Raw genomic sequence first — 15,968 nt, 5'->3', positions numbered from 1 at the left:
ATTAAACGACAAATATACGGAGCAATTTGTTTTGTTCTCTTAGGACAAGAAGCTTATAAATTGCACCTAGTCCTATAAGGACCTTTGCACTTCTTCCTGAGTGACAGGATATTCTAGATAGATAAGGTTGGGGATAGAGGCCGCCTCCTGTTGAGATCCATGAGGTAGAATGTAGCATACTAATTTCAAGTCAAGTTCTCTCGAAAGAAGGGGAGGCCAGATCTGAACCAGCCTCCGAACCTTTGACTCTTAGGGAACGAACCCCACCAACTGCATCAGTCATCTTCCGCAGTAGACTAGACCTATCGAATTACCCTAGAATCTCAACAATTGCGGTTAGTGATGTGCCGCTCCTGGACATCCATAAGGTTGCTCAGATTTAAGTGACACATCGGTTTTTGCTGTGCCCAGTGGTAGGAGGATGAAATGAAATGAAATGAAAAATGACTTTATTGAATACAACGTAAAACATAAAACATATTCAATTGGCGAGGTTAGGACTATTAAGTCCTCTCTTACACCTAACCACAAATTAATAAACTCTACTATTACTGTAAAACAAGAGCCACAATACAGTTTACATTACTATTTTACAATCAAAAATTATAATCTCTATTTATATAAAGTAATAAAATGAAACAACGGTTTTCTATGAAACTAAAAATAAATACATAGAATAAAACTTACAAGGAAGTTAACAGACATTCATCCATCACCATTCATACAAAGCCATCGTCCCATACCCTATGCCACGATATCGTCAAACCCGACGAGGTCCAAAACAGATGGTCCCTAAGCACCCCCCGAAACCGTTCCCGACCACGAATACCTCTAATATGATCCGGGAGATTATTCCAAAGTCGACAAGCAGAGACTGTGAATGATTTACTGTAAATAGAGGATCTATGAACAGGAATAGATAACAGAGAGGCTCCACGTCGAGTATTCTAATTGCTTGTTTCAGAAATGAAAGAAAAGCGTTCAGACAACTGGAAGGTATAAACCAGCCAGAAGTGACCCCTAATGGGCTATCCAGAACAATTAAAAACTAGGCTTGTTTAGTCCTATTATCTGCACTGCGATAAAGACTACTGCATGACTGGACTGATAACCTATAAGATTTATCTTTTCCCATTTAACTTTAGATCATTAGAGATCGTGATAAAGGTTTCTCCTGTGTTTTTAAAAACAGTTTTTTTAATTCACCACTAACATAGTAAAATTAGCTTTTTAAGCACTACCATTAAGCAGCGCATTATAAAGAACCTCTGAAGTTTAGTACTAGGAAAACTATTTACTCGACTGCTGACCCACCTGCCACACAATACCTCCGTGCTTATTGGTGACCGAGTTGCTTTGGAATTGGCGCTCTTTAGTAGGTAACTGGATATTGTAGACAGCCACAGTGCCGTCGTACAGGCCTACCACTACGAGGTACGGGTGCTGCGGGTGGAAGTCCAGACACATGACTCCAGAGTCTGTAGAGTTGATGTACTCCGGGTAGGATGGGTTCTTGAGTGTGAATAAGCACAGATATCCCTCAGTCACCTGTCTCATGAAGTCAACTGTGAGACCAAAAATTTGATAAGACATCTTTTTGTATTGATTGATGTGAGGAATTTTAACTTTAAATATGTCTGCAACCATGTGTACGAAATGTGTATACTCACATGAGCCAAATGTAACGCCGAACAAATCATAATAGTGAGGGTTCCAGCATATTTCTGTTACACTTAATTTCTTTGTCTTTTCATATGAGAACTTCCACAAAGGCAACAGAGTACCTTCGGCATCCCGATACTCGTCTGACGGATCCTCCCAGTATCTGTAATCTGAACACAGACTTTGTAATATTGTTATATTTGTATTATTTATTTGTTATAACATTTATAGACTTATCATAATGTTACTTATTTAATGCTATACATTCTATTCATAAATTTATTATATTGTTATTGTTCAATTGTTATGTATTTATTGATTCATATAATGTTGTTTATTTATTGTTATACATTGTTAGAATTATTATACTGTTGTTATTAAATTGTACAGTGTAATTGTGCAAACTCTGTACAGTGTAATTGATTCTTAAATTGCATGTGTTAATTTCCCTGTATCACTGTTGAATATCTGGCGTTGTTAATGGATAAAACAATATATTACACAGTAATTTCTCCAATTATTACAGTACAAAATTAATATTTGAGTCAGGATAATACAAAATGTACACTAATTTTTACTTGTAGCATAGAATGGATTGTTGCATGAGGACTGCAAGTGCATGGGACAATGCATTGTGAAATTGTTGTTTTTTTTAATAAAGATGGTTGTGAACTGTGTATAACATGTTATACAACCACCATAAATACACAGATTAAAACAACATACTTGGTGTAATTTATTAATAAGTATTTCACTGGCTGAAAATGGGTGAAAAATACTGCACAAAACAAAGAAAAGAATCTCACCCAATGAAGACAAATGGCGTTAGTACATTGAGGAGACTTGAGATGACTTATAATCTTGGTGTCGTATTAAATTATAATAATGTATTATGTGTTCACATTAATACGTTTTATGTTGTAAAAAGAACACATACTTTAGATATTAGGATTACAAAATTTACTCTATATTTGTTTCTAAAAACATTAAGAAACTTGTATTGCTTGTATTTTTTGAATAATTGAGATTAAAACATAGTTTATTGGCGATTTCCTAAGTACAGGAATAACTGTGAAAATTAAATTACTAGATATAATTTAAGTTTATTTATGATTTTTATGTTTAAAATTCTACGAGGGAGTTAGTTTTAAGTCAATCAAGCAGTAGCTCATCAATCAAGAAGTCAATGTTATAGACTGTACTGTGACATGAAGAAATTACACAAACTGATTAATAGAATATTAAGTTAACATCTGTTTTAAGTTGTTTTTACCTGATGGCTACTTCACTAACAGAACGAACCTTGAGCAATATCATCGATGGCTATTTCACTAACAGAACAAACCTTGAGCAATATCATCGATGGCTATTTCACTAACAGAACAAACCTTGAGCAATATCATCGATGGCTATTTCACTAACAGAACAAACCTTGAGCAATATCATCGATGGCTATTTCACTAACAGAACGAACCTTGAGCAATATCATCGAAAGTGTTTTGGTTGATCATTCGCTCCAATATCTTGGCCGCCTGAATCATCCTCATAGTCACCGCCTCGACTCCGAGCTTGTCGTGTTTCTTGCGAGTTACCACCACCTCCTCTTTCTTGGGCTGTGTCAGCATCTTCTCCTTCCGTTCTCTCTCCTTCTCCCGCTGTTGGTTTTCATAATCCTCCTGATATGCGTCATAGATGATCCACTGGGTGATGTATGCTGCGAATGAAGCACGAGGTGGAGGGTTCGTCTGTGTTCCAATCTCCTGTTGAAAGAAAGAAGAGTTTACAGTTTTAGTAGTGTGTGTAGATAAGTAACATACACATTTGAGTGTCTAGTTGGAACAATCTTTAAATATAGATGTATGGATTCCCTTAGATTTTTATGCTGTTTTTTACTGTTCCCTCCATTTTTCTCAATGTTCACCATTCCCTTTTCCTCCAAAATCTGTCCAGTATTGGTTTACACAACTTTTAATTTTACAGTTTTAAATAGTTAAATGACACACAGTGGTACCTTTGTGAGAATATTTGGAAGAATCTTTATATAATACACTGATTTGTATAAAGGACTAATAGGAGGACTGACTATGAAGGACAAAAGCAATTTATTGAATGTTAACAATATGAGTGATGACACACACATCCCATCAACTCTATGTGCAGAAGACCTGTGTCTCTCCTCAGCCACAAGACCTGACATCACCACCACCAGCCCAATTTGAAGCCAAACTCAAGTTCTGATGCACTGAGCAATATTGATGAGCTAGAAATATTTTTTAGGGTTGGATATATTTCGTGTCTAAACACATCAACAACCTACAAAAAACATCACGCTATCATATTGACTCCTTATGCCACATATTGAGTACTGCAATTTTTGTATTAGGCCATTAGTACTGTTAAAACTGCCCCTACCACAAAAGCCATTCTATGAGTTGGTTTTTCAAGAAACAATCTTCAAAGAGTCCTTATTCTACAGAAACACACCTGAAGAACAATGGCAGGACTGTGACCTCATGGTATTTTTAAATACACTTACACGACTCTTTTGAAAGTACCAGCAGTCCACATTTTAGAGACCATTCTGTATGTTTCCGAATAAAACTTAGATAGACTTGGTGATTTTCATAGCTACCAAACAAGAAATGCTTATAATGTTTCTTTACCTGCTTACAGATTCAAAAACTTCACAAAGAAATACTCTTATACTGGATACAGGCTACTCAATTTACTACCACCTGAATTCAAGAGAAAGGATTCAAAATACCTGAAGACATTACTACGAAACTGACTATTTGCAGATTCAATTTACACTTTCAATAACTTCCAAATGTGTTCTCAGGGAATATACACATGCTAGAGGGAATCCAGTCAACACAGCTTGAAGACTTACCAATTTGAAATTTGTCTGCCTTATTTTACTTAAATGGCATCTTTAAATTAACATTTATGACACTACATGTCATGTAGCTGCGATAGGAAGGGTTAATTCAATTAAATTTTGAGTTTAGCTCCAGTTCACCTTCCTTTTATTGCAGCGTCTGGTATCTGACCTGTCTCAGACATGGCTCGTGGAATCTGGAGTCATGTTGAAGAGTTCCAAAGAAAATTGACATCGAAGCAGCTCAAAAAAAAACATGTTTACATTTTTTCAACATCAGAGACACCTATAAATAGGTAAAATGGTAGTCTCATTGTCTCATCAGGTACACAATTCAGTGCACTAAGATTTGATAGAAACTGTTCTAAGCATGGTGGAGCAACCAAGTTTTCTACAGATAACGTAGCTATGGTAGGAAGGGTTGATTCAACTGAACTTTGAGTTAGCTTCAGTTCACTTTCCTTTTATTGCTTGAACTGGAGCTAAACTTCGTATTGAGCGTTTTCGTTGTCAACTTTCTTTAGATCTCTTCAGACAATCATTACTCCACATTCCAGGAATCAAGTCTAAGACAGTCTCAGATACCAGATGCAGCAATAAAAAGAAGGTGAACTGGAGCTAAACTCAAAATTCAATTCATGACACTGTTGCATTTCTCAATTAAATCATAAATAAAAAACATTGATTGTTGACTATGGTTGGTAAGCATCTAAATACAAGTAACAAGAATATATTTACTTGTTCTTCAAAATAGTATAGTAGTTTTTCTTAGTTTTAAAATTCAGAATCTATCTTGTTTTAAACACTTTAGCTTTGTTGCCATTTACAATTGCTCAAAATTTGTGGACTTGATAAGCAAATATCTTTGACATTTAACCAACTATTCACAGTTTTGACTGCAGTATTAAGCAACTCACCCTGTCCGGATTGTTGTAAGTGAGGGCTGCTCGTTCACAGAAATTGAACTGATTTGTCAGTTTCTTAGCCTTGCCGGGACGAGGAGAAGAGCCGCCCTTCTCCTGTGCAACATCCATTTTCTCCTCATCATCTCCCTCTCCCTCTTCTCCCAGCTCAGCATCTCCTACTCCTTCCCCCTCTCCTTCCTCCTCTCCTTCTATCCCCTCATCCTGTTCGTCTACAGCTGCCACTTCCTCAGCCACCAGAGATCCTTGTGACTGCGACCCCAGCCCCACCAATGCACCTGGACACAGTCATAGCAATCTTTGTAATTTAAACTCTGGTACTCAGGTTCAGTGCATTCAACAATATAAACAATGTAGCAATTTATAATTCCATCTCCATGATTAAACCAAGATACATGGATATTTACAATTGCAAACATACACCTCAAAATGATAATGTTTGGGATTGTTAAAGAATAATCCTTTATGAATCTCATTGACTATATAGAAAAGGATAGAATGGTTTAAACATTGTTACTGAGTTTCCAAGAAAAATGTTCAAGATTGGCCACAAAACATATGTACAATCCACCAGCTCATTCCTGTAGAGTTGTGGCCACAAATTTGATGGTGGGAGGGTTCCAGCTCATTCCTCGTCTCCTCTATGCTGTCCAGAGGTACATAGAACAATACTCAAAAGTCAAACTGCGTTAAGTTTTACTGAATTTTCAACCATCTTTGGATCCAACACTAGCATATCTGGACTATCATCTAGGAAAAATGGTCCTTCACAAATGTGTGTATTTAAGCCAAGGTTTTTGTTTTGGCTATACGATCAGTCCCTTGCTAACTTTTTGGACAATGATCTGATAGGCCGATAGGGTCAGTATATAGGTAAAGTTCTAGTTCAGGTTGCATAGGCCAGGCAGGCTAGCATCCAGAGGATGGACTGGGTAAAGTAAACTGGGTTACCTAGGCTTATTTGAGTCAAAGTTGAAGTACAGAACAATATTTTGAGATTTTCTAGTGTCATCAACTTTAATAGAGTATTCACTCCTCAAAAGAGAGCGTTGAGGGTCGTCTGGGGAATGGGACCAGATGAAAGCTGTAAAGAGTGTTTCCGATCCAGCGGGATCCTAACCTTGGAAGCCTCCCTTCTTCTCATTTTTCACTTGACAATGTTTGTTTTTCAAAATAAAAATCTTTTTCTACATTTAAATCATGATCATAACACACGGCACAAAAATTATCTAATTTCAGAGCGTTTCAGACTCAACCTTTTCAAAAAGTCAATTTTTTTGTCCTAAACTCTACAAGTTACTTCCTAATGTAATCCAAATTCAAAAAATGTAAACAGTTTCAAAAAGTTTTTAAAGGCTTACTTGATTGGGAAGGCTTTATACAGTCTCCACGAGGCTCTCGTGATACCCATGTCTTTATTAGACCAATTGCTTTTGTAGTAAGAATAATTTTAATATTCTTACAAGAACTTACTGTGTTTTACCTTTAAATTGTATGCTCTATTGTAAACAGTTGTTCTGTCGCTTTTCTATAATTACTTTTTATACTGATATTTTGGCTTTCACAGAAAACCTTTGTGTTCTATTTTGTGAATAAATTGTTCTTATTCTTATTCTCTAACTAACAAGATCTTTTAAATGTGCTTCTCCAAGATACGTCTGGAGATTATGTCTAACTATGCCTCAATGGTTTGTACCAAACAGAGGTCTTACAACATTATAATGAAATCTTGTAAGAATTTTCAACTGCGGTATAGAGGCATTAGAATAAATATTTTCACTCAATTTGGAGACCTTTGAAGGCATTGGAATTGGGTGTGTTCAGCTCCCTTAGAAGAAAGTTGCTAAAATGTTACATATTTTTAAATTAATGAGTTTTAAAACTATAAAATTGTAGTATTCTAAGGCTACATTTCAAATATTTGCCTAAATAACATTTTTAATGCTTCATGCAACATGTTTCATTAAGCTGCACAAAGACGCCATTGCAATGCAACCGTAATATTCATTTGTAAGATACAGACCTCAAATGATATTTCCTTCTCACATTACTCTCAACTACAATGGGAAAATAGTTCACAAATAAATTGTCTCTTGAAAATCAAGCAATAATGATTGTACAGTGTTGCCAGAAAGTTAGGAACACCCCACATAAGTGATATACTACTTGTGTCCCTATACTAACAGCAGATTGGCTAACTCTATATATTTCCCCATTAACGCAGTGAAAACGAAGTATTTTGGTGTGACTTTCATTACTGTATGTATAAAATCTTTCAAAATATGACCTTTTTTGTGATTTTAAAATTTTGGAGGAAACACCTGTTTTTTTAAACATTAAAATTTATAACTTCTAAAATAAATGTCCAATCATCTTAATAATTGGTACGTTGTTTTAACATAAGATATGGAGTAAATAAATGCTATTTTAGCAACTAGAAAAAAATAACTCACAGTTTGGTGATCGCTCAAAGTTCCTTTATTTTTATTTTTTTCGGAAATGAAAAACTGATAGCTTTGGTGCGTTGTAGCGCTCGAACTATGAGAGTGGTAGGCAATCCACGCACACCAGCTTGTTCCTCACAAAACAGAGGAATGGATATTGATGCGCATGCACTCCTTTTTCATCATATGCTTTGTTGCCGTCAGCTACAAACATCGCCATTTCTGTGTTTGTAAAAAAAAATAAAGGAACTTTGAGTGATCACCAAACTGTGAGATATTTTTTTCTAGTTGCCACAATATCATTTATTTACTCCATATCTTATGTTAAAACAACGTACCAATTATTAAGATTTTAAAAATTTTAAAATCACAAAAAAGTTCATATTTTGAAAGATTTTATACATAAAATAATGAAAGTCACACCACAATCTTTGCTTTAACTGCGTTAATGGGGAAATATACAGAGTTAGCCAATCTGCTGTTAGTATAGGGACACAAGTAGTATATAACTTTATGTGGGGTGTCCCTAAACTTTCTGGCAACACTGTATGTATATACAGAGACAGTAAAATGAGATTTGACAATTCCTTAGTGTCCTTAACTCAATCCAAAACCTCTTTCTTTGTCATGAGCATAAAACACGAAATAGCATCACATATATAGTTGACACATACTATAGTTAATCTATTTTAACTTTAACTAAATCTAGATCCATGTTTGTACAACAAATACAATTTGATAGTAAACAAAATATTTACAACAAGTACACGTTTAAAAACATACCATCCCATCCTCCCTCCTGTTCCATCTGTTCTATCGCTTCTGGAGACTCCTTGTGGAGGCAAGTGCCTTCCACCTCCAGGAGAGTTATCATCTGTGGAGGCAGAGGTGTCATCACGAACGCTCTTTCCTTGTAGCTATACTCTACCAAACCGTCCGGTAGCTGAGGATTGTTCGTGGTCAGCATGCGGGCTATCTCCTCCTGCAGATCCTGTTACACATGTTCGTACAAGAATTAGTTGTTATATGTTGTATTGCAACTCATGTTTGTGTATTATACAACACTACCTGGCAGCTGGGTTTGTTAGTAACCAGCATGCAGGAGAATTTTTGGTGAATGTTTTATTTTATCATTTTGTTGCAAGAAAGAAGTATTATATAAGTGAATGGCACCTATTGTAGCTGTACAGTGCTGTATCATCAGACAATTAGGGTTTGGAAGTAAATTCTGGAAAGATACTTTTCAGACTTGCAGCTATACATTTAATATCAATGCAGTCATTAAAATTTTAGGAATAATTTTGAGATTTGAGTCTATATACAGAAGACTTTATAAAGAATATGGTAATCCAAAATGTTTGGTGATGGAACACTAAATATATCATGCAAATTGTTACTGTAGGATGTACGTTTGTTACTATATAAAGTATTGCAAATAAATAAACATTAATATTATTATTCCAATCAGTAACATCAGTTCAAAGAGACGTATAATTTTACATTCAATTCAAAGCACAGAAATTCCAATTTTGTATTTATTAGATTTTGCTGTTTGTAAATAATATTTTGTAAATAAAGAAAAATTAATATTATTATTCAAATTAATAACATCAGTTCAAAGAGGCTTATAATTTTACATTAAATCAAAAGCACAGAAATTCCAATTTTGTATTTATTAGATTTTGCTGTTTGTAAATAAAGAAAAATTAATATTATTATTCAAATTAATAACATCAGTTCAAAGAGGCTTATAATTTTACATTAAACCAAAAGCACAGAAATTCCAATTTTGTATTTATTAGATTTTGCTGTTGAAATCTATTTTATCATAACATCCATCCACCAAGGAGTTGGAGCAGATGGATTAAGCATGGATGTGATAGACAGATTCCATGCATCATAGTAAATCATTATGTGTTCTCTTGAAAACCCAACTGTTACAGTCATATGTTCCTTGTTTGTTCAAAGGAAACAATACGGCCAATCTTACTTTCTCACTGAGGTCCAATTGGTCCTCAGGACGCAGGAGGTTTTTTCCCTTTAAGGAACTGTTCAAAGTCATCACCACCAGCATTCTCCAGGACATCTCTGACTCCTCCCTTTGTCACGGCCTTGGAGGTCGCGGCAAGGTTCCGAAGTCTTCCCTAGAAACAGATCAGAATTAACATGTCTGTAAGTGTCTAAGCAACTACTCAGTCAATCTTTTACAGCCTTAAAATACTCTAAAGTTTTGGGCAAAAAAAATATAAGTGCCTTTAACAAAGTAACTACTTATACCTCCAATAAAACACTGATGGGTGTTTTTATAAAAAAGCTAAGAAGTATTATACAGTGACTATTCAAAGTTAACAAAAAATGAGTATCTTGCCTGATTTTGCTGTAATACTAATATGCTGAAAATATAGAAGGATTTAAACATTTACAATTATTATATGTTACAAAATTGTTTAAAATCAAAGGTAAATGTCCAAAAAAAACCAGTATATATTTAAATCATCAATAATAAACCTTATGCACAACATTTTGTGTAGCAACTTTACGAAAAATAGTTGATTAATAATAATTGTGATTCAGCTTTTTAACATCCTCTGCCTTCTTCAACAGGTCATAAAATTATATACTTAAAATGAATATATTGTACTGATAAATAACTTTAAATTGGTAATTTTGTTTGTTTGGTAATTTAGTTTAATTTATTACCAGAAAAATTTTACTACTGTACAACAGTATTATAAATAAAATAAATATGGATGAAACCATCACTATAGTACTATAGGTGAAGAGGTATTCTCAATGTCTCATCAGATCCATTGTCACATAGTTTTTTTATCTCTTCAGACGATCATGACTTAAAATTCCAAGAGTCAAGTCTGTGACATCAGATTTTAGACGCAATACTAAGTTGAACCAAAGCTAAACCCAACATTACGTTTTCATTTATTTTCAGCAGAACAAAACTATTATAGCAAATTAATAAATAAGTTAACATTAGTAAATAAATAAGTACCAGTAATAGTAACAAGAGTCTATTAAAGTTAAGCAGAAACAACAAATAAAAAAGTATATTAATAAATACAAATAACCATGAATAAATAACAACATCCAGAAAAAGACCAATCATCACTTTTCCGAGAGATTTTGGGTTATATGGCCCTTACATATCAAATGCAGACATCTTAGACAATACAGCGGAATAGCGACAGGGGTGATGTCATCGATGTGCAGCAATCGATTACAAGGTAAGAAGAGCTCTTTTGAAGGATGCGAGGAGCCAAGGAAAAAGTCCATGTGGTCTAGTAGTACGCAAACTTGTAACATTCACATTGATTCAACCCTTCCTACCATAACTACATTATAATTAATTGTTTATAATCAAAGAATCAAGAAAGTTTCTTGGAAGTCATAGTGCAGTGATTTAGTATGTGAAGATACTAATTACTTGCAACCTCAAGTTGCAGTACTGCCATTCTCATGGAAACCGGAGACTTCAGGTGTAGATATGTGAAAACTTCTACGATGTACAGGTTATTACAGTTCAGATTTTTAGTTTTTTGAAACTTTCTTTGCAGTTTGTTTTGGATTCTAATTGCCTGCTTTTGTAGTAGCAGTATTCGTTCTTGTTTTCCTGCTATAGTGGCTCCTAAAGCGCCAATGGACTTAAATAGACAATCTTGGCTATGTCCTTGTCACATATGCTCTTAAACCTTCTAATTATAAACAGTCTTGTTCTTAGCTTGTTAGAGAGGTGTCCAACTAAGGTCCTTATCAATTGTTAAGCTCAGGTAATTCCCACTGTTGAAGGTCAGGTAATCAACCCCTTGCCTCTCTGTGCCTTCCAAAGATACGTTATTTTGTCCTGTTCTCATTTACGACAAGATTGTTTTTATGGCAGTACTGTACTACCATGTGAAGGGCAGTTTATGAGGCTGCTTTATTTTGTTTGGAATTATTCCCAGACTTACCAATGTGATCTTCATTGATTATCATTCTGTGATTCATAGTCTCTTTTTTGGATTAAGTCCGACCTGTCCTCTGGATTGTTGGTTTGGAAGAACTTCTCTTCAGCCACAATGAATAATTTTCTGTTTTCTTCAGCTTTGTGTAAAAATGTGTTTTTATTTAAATTTTTAGGTTTACATCCAGATGTTTTTAAGAGGCATATTATGTTAAGGAGTGTTCTAAAGGTGGCAATGAATTCTGAATAAACTTCTTCAGCTTGAGGTTCCTTATAAAACCTTTTTTTTTTTTTTTTTTTTTTTTTTTTTGTTCTCTTAGGACAAGAAGCTTATAAATTGCACTTAGTCCTGTAAGGACCTTTGCGCTGCTTCCGGAGTGATAGGATATTCAGGATGGGTAAGGTTAGGGAGTAGGGGCCGCCTCCTATCGAGATCCATGAGGAAGAATTAGGGCACTACATCTCAAAGTCATCCCGGAAGAAGGGAGGCCAGCTGTGAACCAGCCTCTCCAGTCAAAGTAGGCAGGGGGTGGCACACCCTTGTTGAGGTTAACAAGAGCCTCTGAGGTAAGGGAATAAACCCCACCAACTCCAACAGCCATCCTCCACAGTAGGCTAGACCTATCGAATTGCCCATGAATCCCAGAATCTCAACATTTGCGGTTAGTGATGTGCCGCTACTGGACATCCATAAGGTTGCCCAGATTGAAGTGGCACATCGGTTTTTGCTGTGCCCAGTGGTGGGGTTCAACTGGTAGGTATAAACCAGCCAGAAGTGATCCCTGCTGGGTATTATAAAACCTTTACCAGCTTTGTAAGCTCTGTAAGTTTGAGGGGTTCCTTATATTTAAATGTTTTCTAGTTGTAGTTGGTAAGCTTCTTAGCTGGGCAAAAATATTCAGTATTGTAAGTTCCCTTATATGATGAGAGAGACAAGAATGAAATATGTTAACATTGACACTATTTGGATTAAGTTTGGTGCAGACATAAATTAATTGAAGTTACATAAATTTTGGAAATTTCTTTTAGTGGAGGGTCCAGTCCAGTTGTGTCATAATAAGCAAAAGGGCTATTAATAGTTTCCTGCTCCTAATTGTCTATGTTGTGATCTCCTGTCTAAAAGATTATTTCTACCAGATTTTCAGATTATTGTCACCAATAATCATAGAAATAGATTGAAGCTAAAAAACCTCAATCATATTTTGTTTGTACACAACAACATGAAATAAACATTCATTTTTGTCTTTATTGTTTACATGTTTACCGTTTGTTGATTTCTCTTACCATTGAATAAATCTAAGCCTCTTATTGCTTTTAACTGCTCATACAATTTGTTGTCATACGACAATAAATTTGTATTTGTATTACAAATTTATTGTTACTAGATTGTATGATCTTGATCATTCTTAAAGTATAACATTGAAATGCGACTGTCGAATTGGATCCAAGTGGTTAGTAGGATAGGACCTGACCTGGTGTATCTTTGAGGCCGGCTCCGGAAAATATCCGAGAAACCCGGTCTGACTACGCCCTGCGCAGGTTCATATCATGTCTGTGACCAATCTTTGTATCAGTACTTTATCGACTCTCGTTCTTATTGCGTTTGACAAGATCCTCAAACGAGAAATAAAATTGTTTTAAAGTTCAAGAAATAACTTAATACTTAATATTGTATTCAGACTAATCCCTATTTATATAATGTGGATAAATATTTATCATACTGTAGGTCTAACCATCAATGAGCCCAGCTATGATAACGTTTATAAATCAACATTATTTAGTAAAATAAATTCAAATTTAATGTCGGTTAATATATTCCTAAATGTCTTTAAAATAATTTTTTATCTCTAATTTAAAAGACTCTGTCATTTTTGTTAGATCCCTAACAGTTTTATCCCCAGAGGAGGAGGCCTGTGAATGTTCATACTTGTGCGACGCTCTGTACAGACGGTTATAATTAATTAAATATGTAATTCGAATTAAAATATTGCTAATAAATCCATTTATGAGACTAGATAAAACGCGGAAGATAACCCTTTTAAATAGAGGAGTTTAAACTTGAACCATTTGTTCCATTCTATGTTTATATCAGAGTAAACTGTCAGGTATTTCAAACTAAGGACGTACCCAGTGAGGGGGTACAAGAGATCCAGACCTCCCTCCAAATTTTCAATTTTTTCAACTACTTTTTTAGTAAATGATTGTTGTTATGTAAATAATTTAGTATTACTGACATGTAATGCTGAAAGATTGTTCTCACCTAAGAAACTGGCCAAGAACTTTTTAAGGAACAAAATGAGGCCTTACTATCTGTCCACTACGGGATAATATTAGTTGTCTGGATCCCCCAAAATTTTGTCTTGGCTACTTTCTTGTTCAAACTACTTACTAATTGTCTAAAATCTATGAGACGAGCAACCGAATTTGATTTAGTAAACATTTCTAAATGTTTTCTTCAACCAAATTGTTCTAAACTTTTCACTATAAACACAGACTATAGTTGGTACTAAGTTCCATGCAGTGTTGCCTTTCTACTTCTAGGTAGCATTTTACTGTAAAGTTATACATCTATTGGGTTTTACGTGTTTTTAAAGTTGGTATTAGTATAACAATAAATATGGCATTTTTTATGAACATGCTATATTTTTCATTATTTGGTTTTCGTTTAAAACTCTAGAGTTACATAATTTAAATATTTTAAAAATTTAGAGGAGGTTTTGGACTTCACATAAATATTTAAAAAGGTTTAATGGATTCTACTCTAAATAGAACATTTCAATTAGGATACACAATAAATTTAACTCCAGACACTATGAAAGGTATGGATCAGAAAAGGATAAAAGTTATAGGTTATGTTTTTTTGTTTTAATCAATTAAAACAGTAAAATTGGTGAAATAAAATGAAATACTTGCTAAGAGTACAGTGTTACTTTAGTGAAATCTTAGATGAGGTGGCTTCTACTATGATATGTTTTGTAATGGAGGAGCCTGATAGGTTATCTGATAGTTTATCAAATATATCTTACTTATTTATCATTTAACTTGAATAATTAAGTTACCTTTTTCATTACAACACTAGTGAAGGAGCAAGGCACTAATTAGATATGCACATTGAGATCATGCACTACCATTTACCGTGCTCGGCTTAGTTTGTAACAGAAACCGTTTTGACATTTTCAGTTTGTTGATGTTCTTCTTCATAGAGATAGGTGATTAAACTTGGCCTTGAATAACTTCTAATTCAAAATCAATCCAAGCTGTTTATTTGTTGCTATGGTAACAAATAATATCTGCCTCATATTCTGTGCAGGTTGCCAACCCTTGGTGAAGAAAGTCGCTTCATGTACAAGTTTGATATATCCATATACTGTATAATATGACTTGTTATAGCTCATTAAGTGCTGTTAAAGATTTACAAGGCAGAGAGTTTTCTGAGCATTCTAATTTAAATGCTTGCAGAATTTAGGAAAGAAAGGTATCCTTTTAGTATATATTTAGAACTTCGATATAATATATGCAATATATTAACATTTGATCAATACGTGTGGGGTTGAAATAGAAAAATGATTTTAAATTAGTACTATTATAATTCCCTAAAGCAACGCTTACAAATAATTAACTATGCTGTTATCAAAAATACTATTCCCGATCGATTTAATGGCCTCCTCATATCTTACAAGCAAGGGTTTAATAATTGAAACTCTTGATAATACCAACTAACTAATATAATAATAATAGGTATTCCAGAATTATTTGACTATCCAAACTTAAATGCTCTTATCTTCAAAATTAATACTAAGCTTATGGAATTGGTTGATGAATACGATTATGTTCCCTTTGTATAATTTACGAATATTGCAAGACACTGCTTCACGAAACAAAGTTTGTATTCCCCATTCGCGAAGTGGAAAAGTATAGGGTTGTTGATGTTATAGTGGGTGAGACCAAGCTTTCTGATGCTTGGTCTCACCCACTATAACAGTCCCCCTCCTGTAACGAAATCTCTAACAAATCCAAGTATAATAATTCTAAATGAAGAATATTCTCAAGGGTTGTCTTGCAAATATTCTAAGACACTGCTTCAAGAGGCATGGTTTGGATTGTAA

The 15,968-nt window shown here is 34.4% G+C and overlaps 1 protein-coding gene across 1 annotated transcript in view; it reads right to left on the bottom strand.

The window, feature by feature from the left end:
* LOC124355441 (dynein intermediate chain 2, ciliary) overlaps positions 1-15,090 on the bottom strand; it is a 29,201-nt gene extending 14,111 nt beyond the window's left edge. Inside the window, 8 exon segments of the mRNA XM_046806580.1 lie at positions 1,315-1,565; positions 1,671-1,832; positions 3,137-3,422; positions 5,458-5,741; positions 8,691-8,898; positions 9,898-9,936; positions 9,938-10,051; positions 14,922-15,090. Coding sequence (XP_046662536.1) covers positions 1,315-1,565; positions 1,671-1,832; positions 3,137-3,422; positions 5,458-5,741; positions 8,691-8,898; positions 9,898-9,936; positions 9,938-10,051; positions 14,922-14,930 — 1,353 coding nt within the window. The 5' untranslated portion in view covers positions 14,931-15,090.
* Between the last annotated feature and the right edge of the window lie 878 nt (positions 15,091-15,968).

The sequence above is a fragment of the Homalodisca vitripennis genome, chromosome 2 (genome assembly GCF_021130785.1).
Source record: "Homalodisca vitripennis isolate AUS2020 chromosome 2, UT_GWSS_2.1, whole genome shotgun sequence".
In the NCBI taxonomy this organism is placed as follows: Eukaryota; Metazoa; Arthropoda; class Insecta; order Hemiptera; family Cicadellidae; genus Homalodisca; species Homalodisca vitripennis.
Note: the sequence above shows the minus strand (reverse complement) of the source record. Positions and strands in the feature narration are given on the sequence as shown.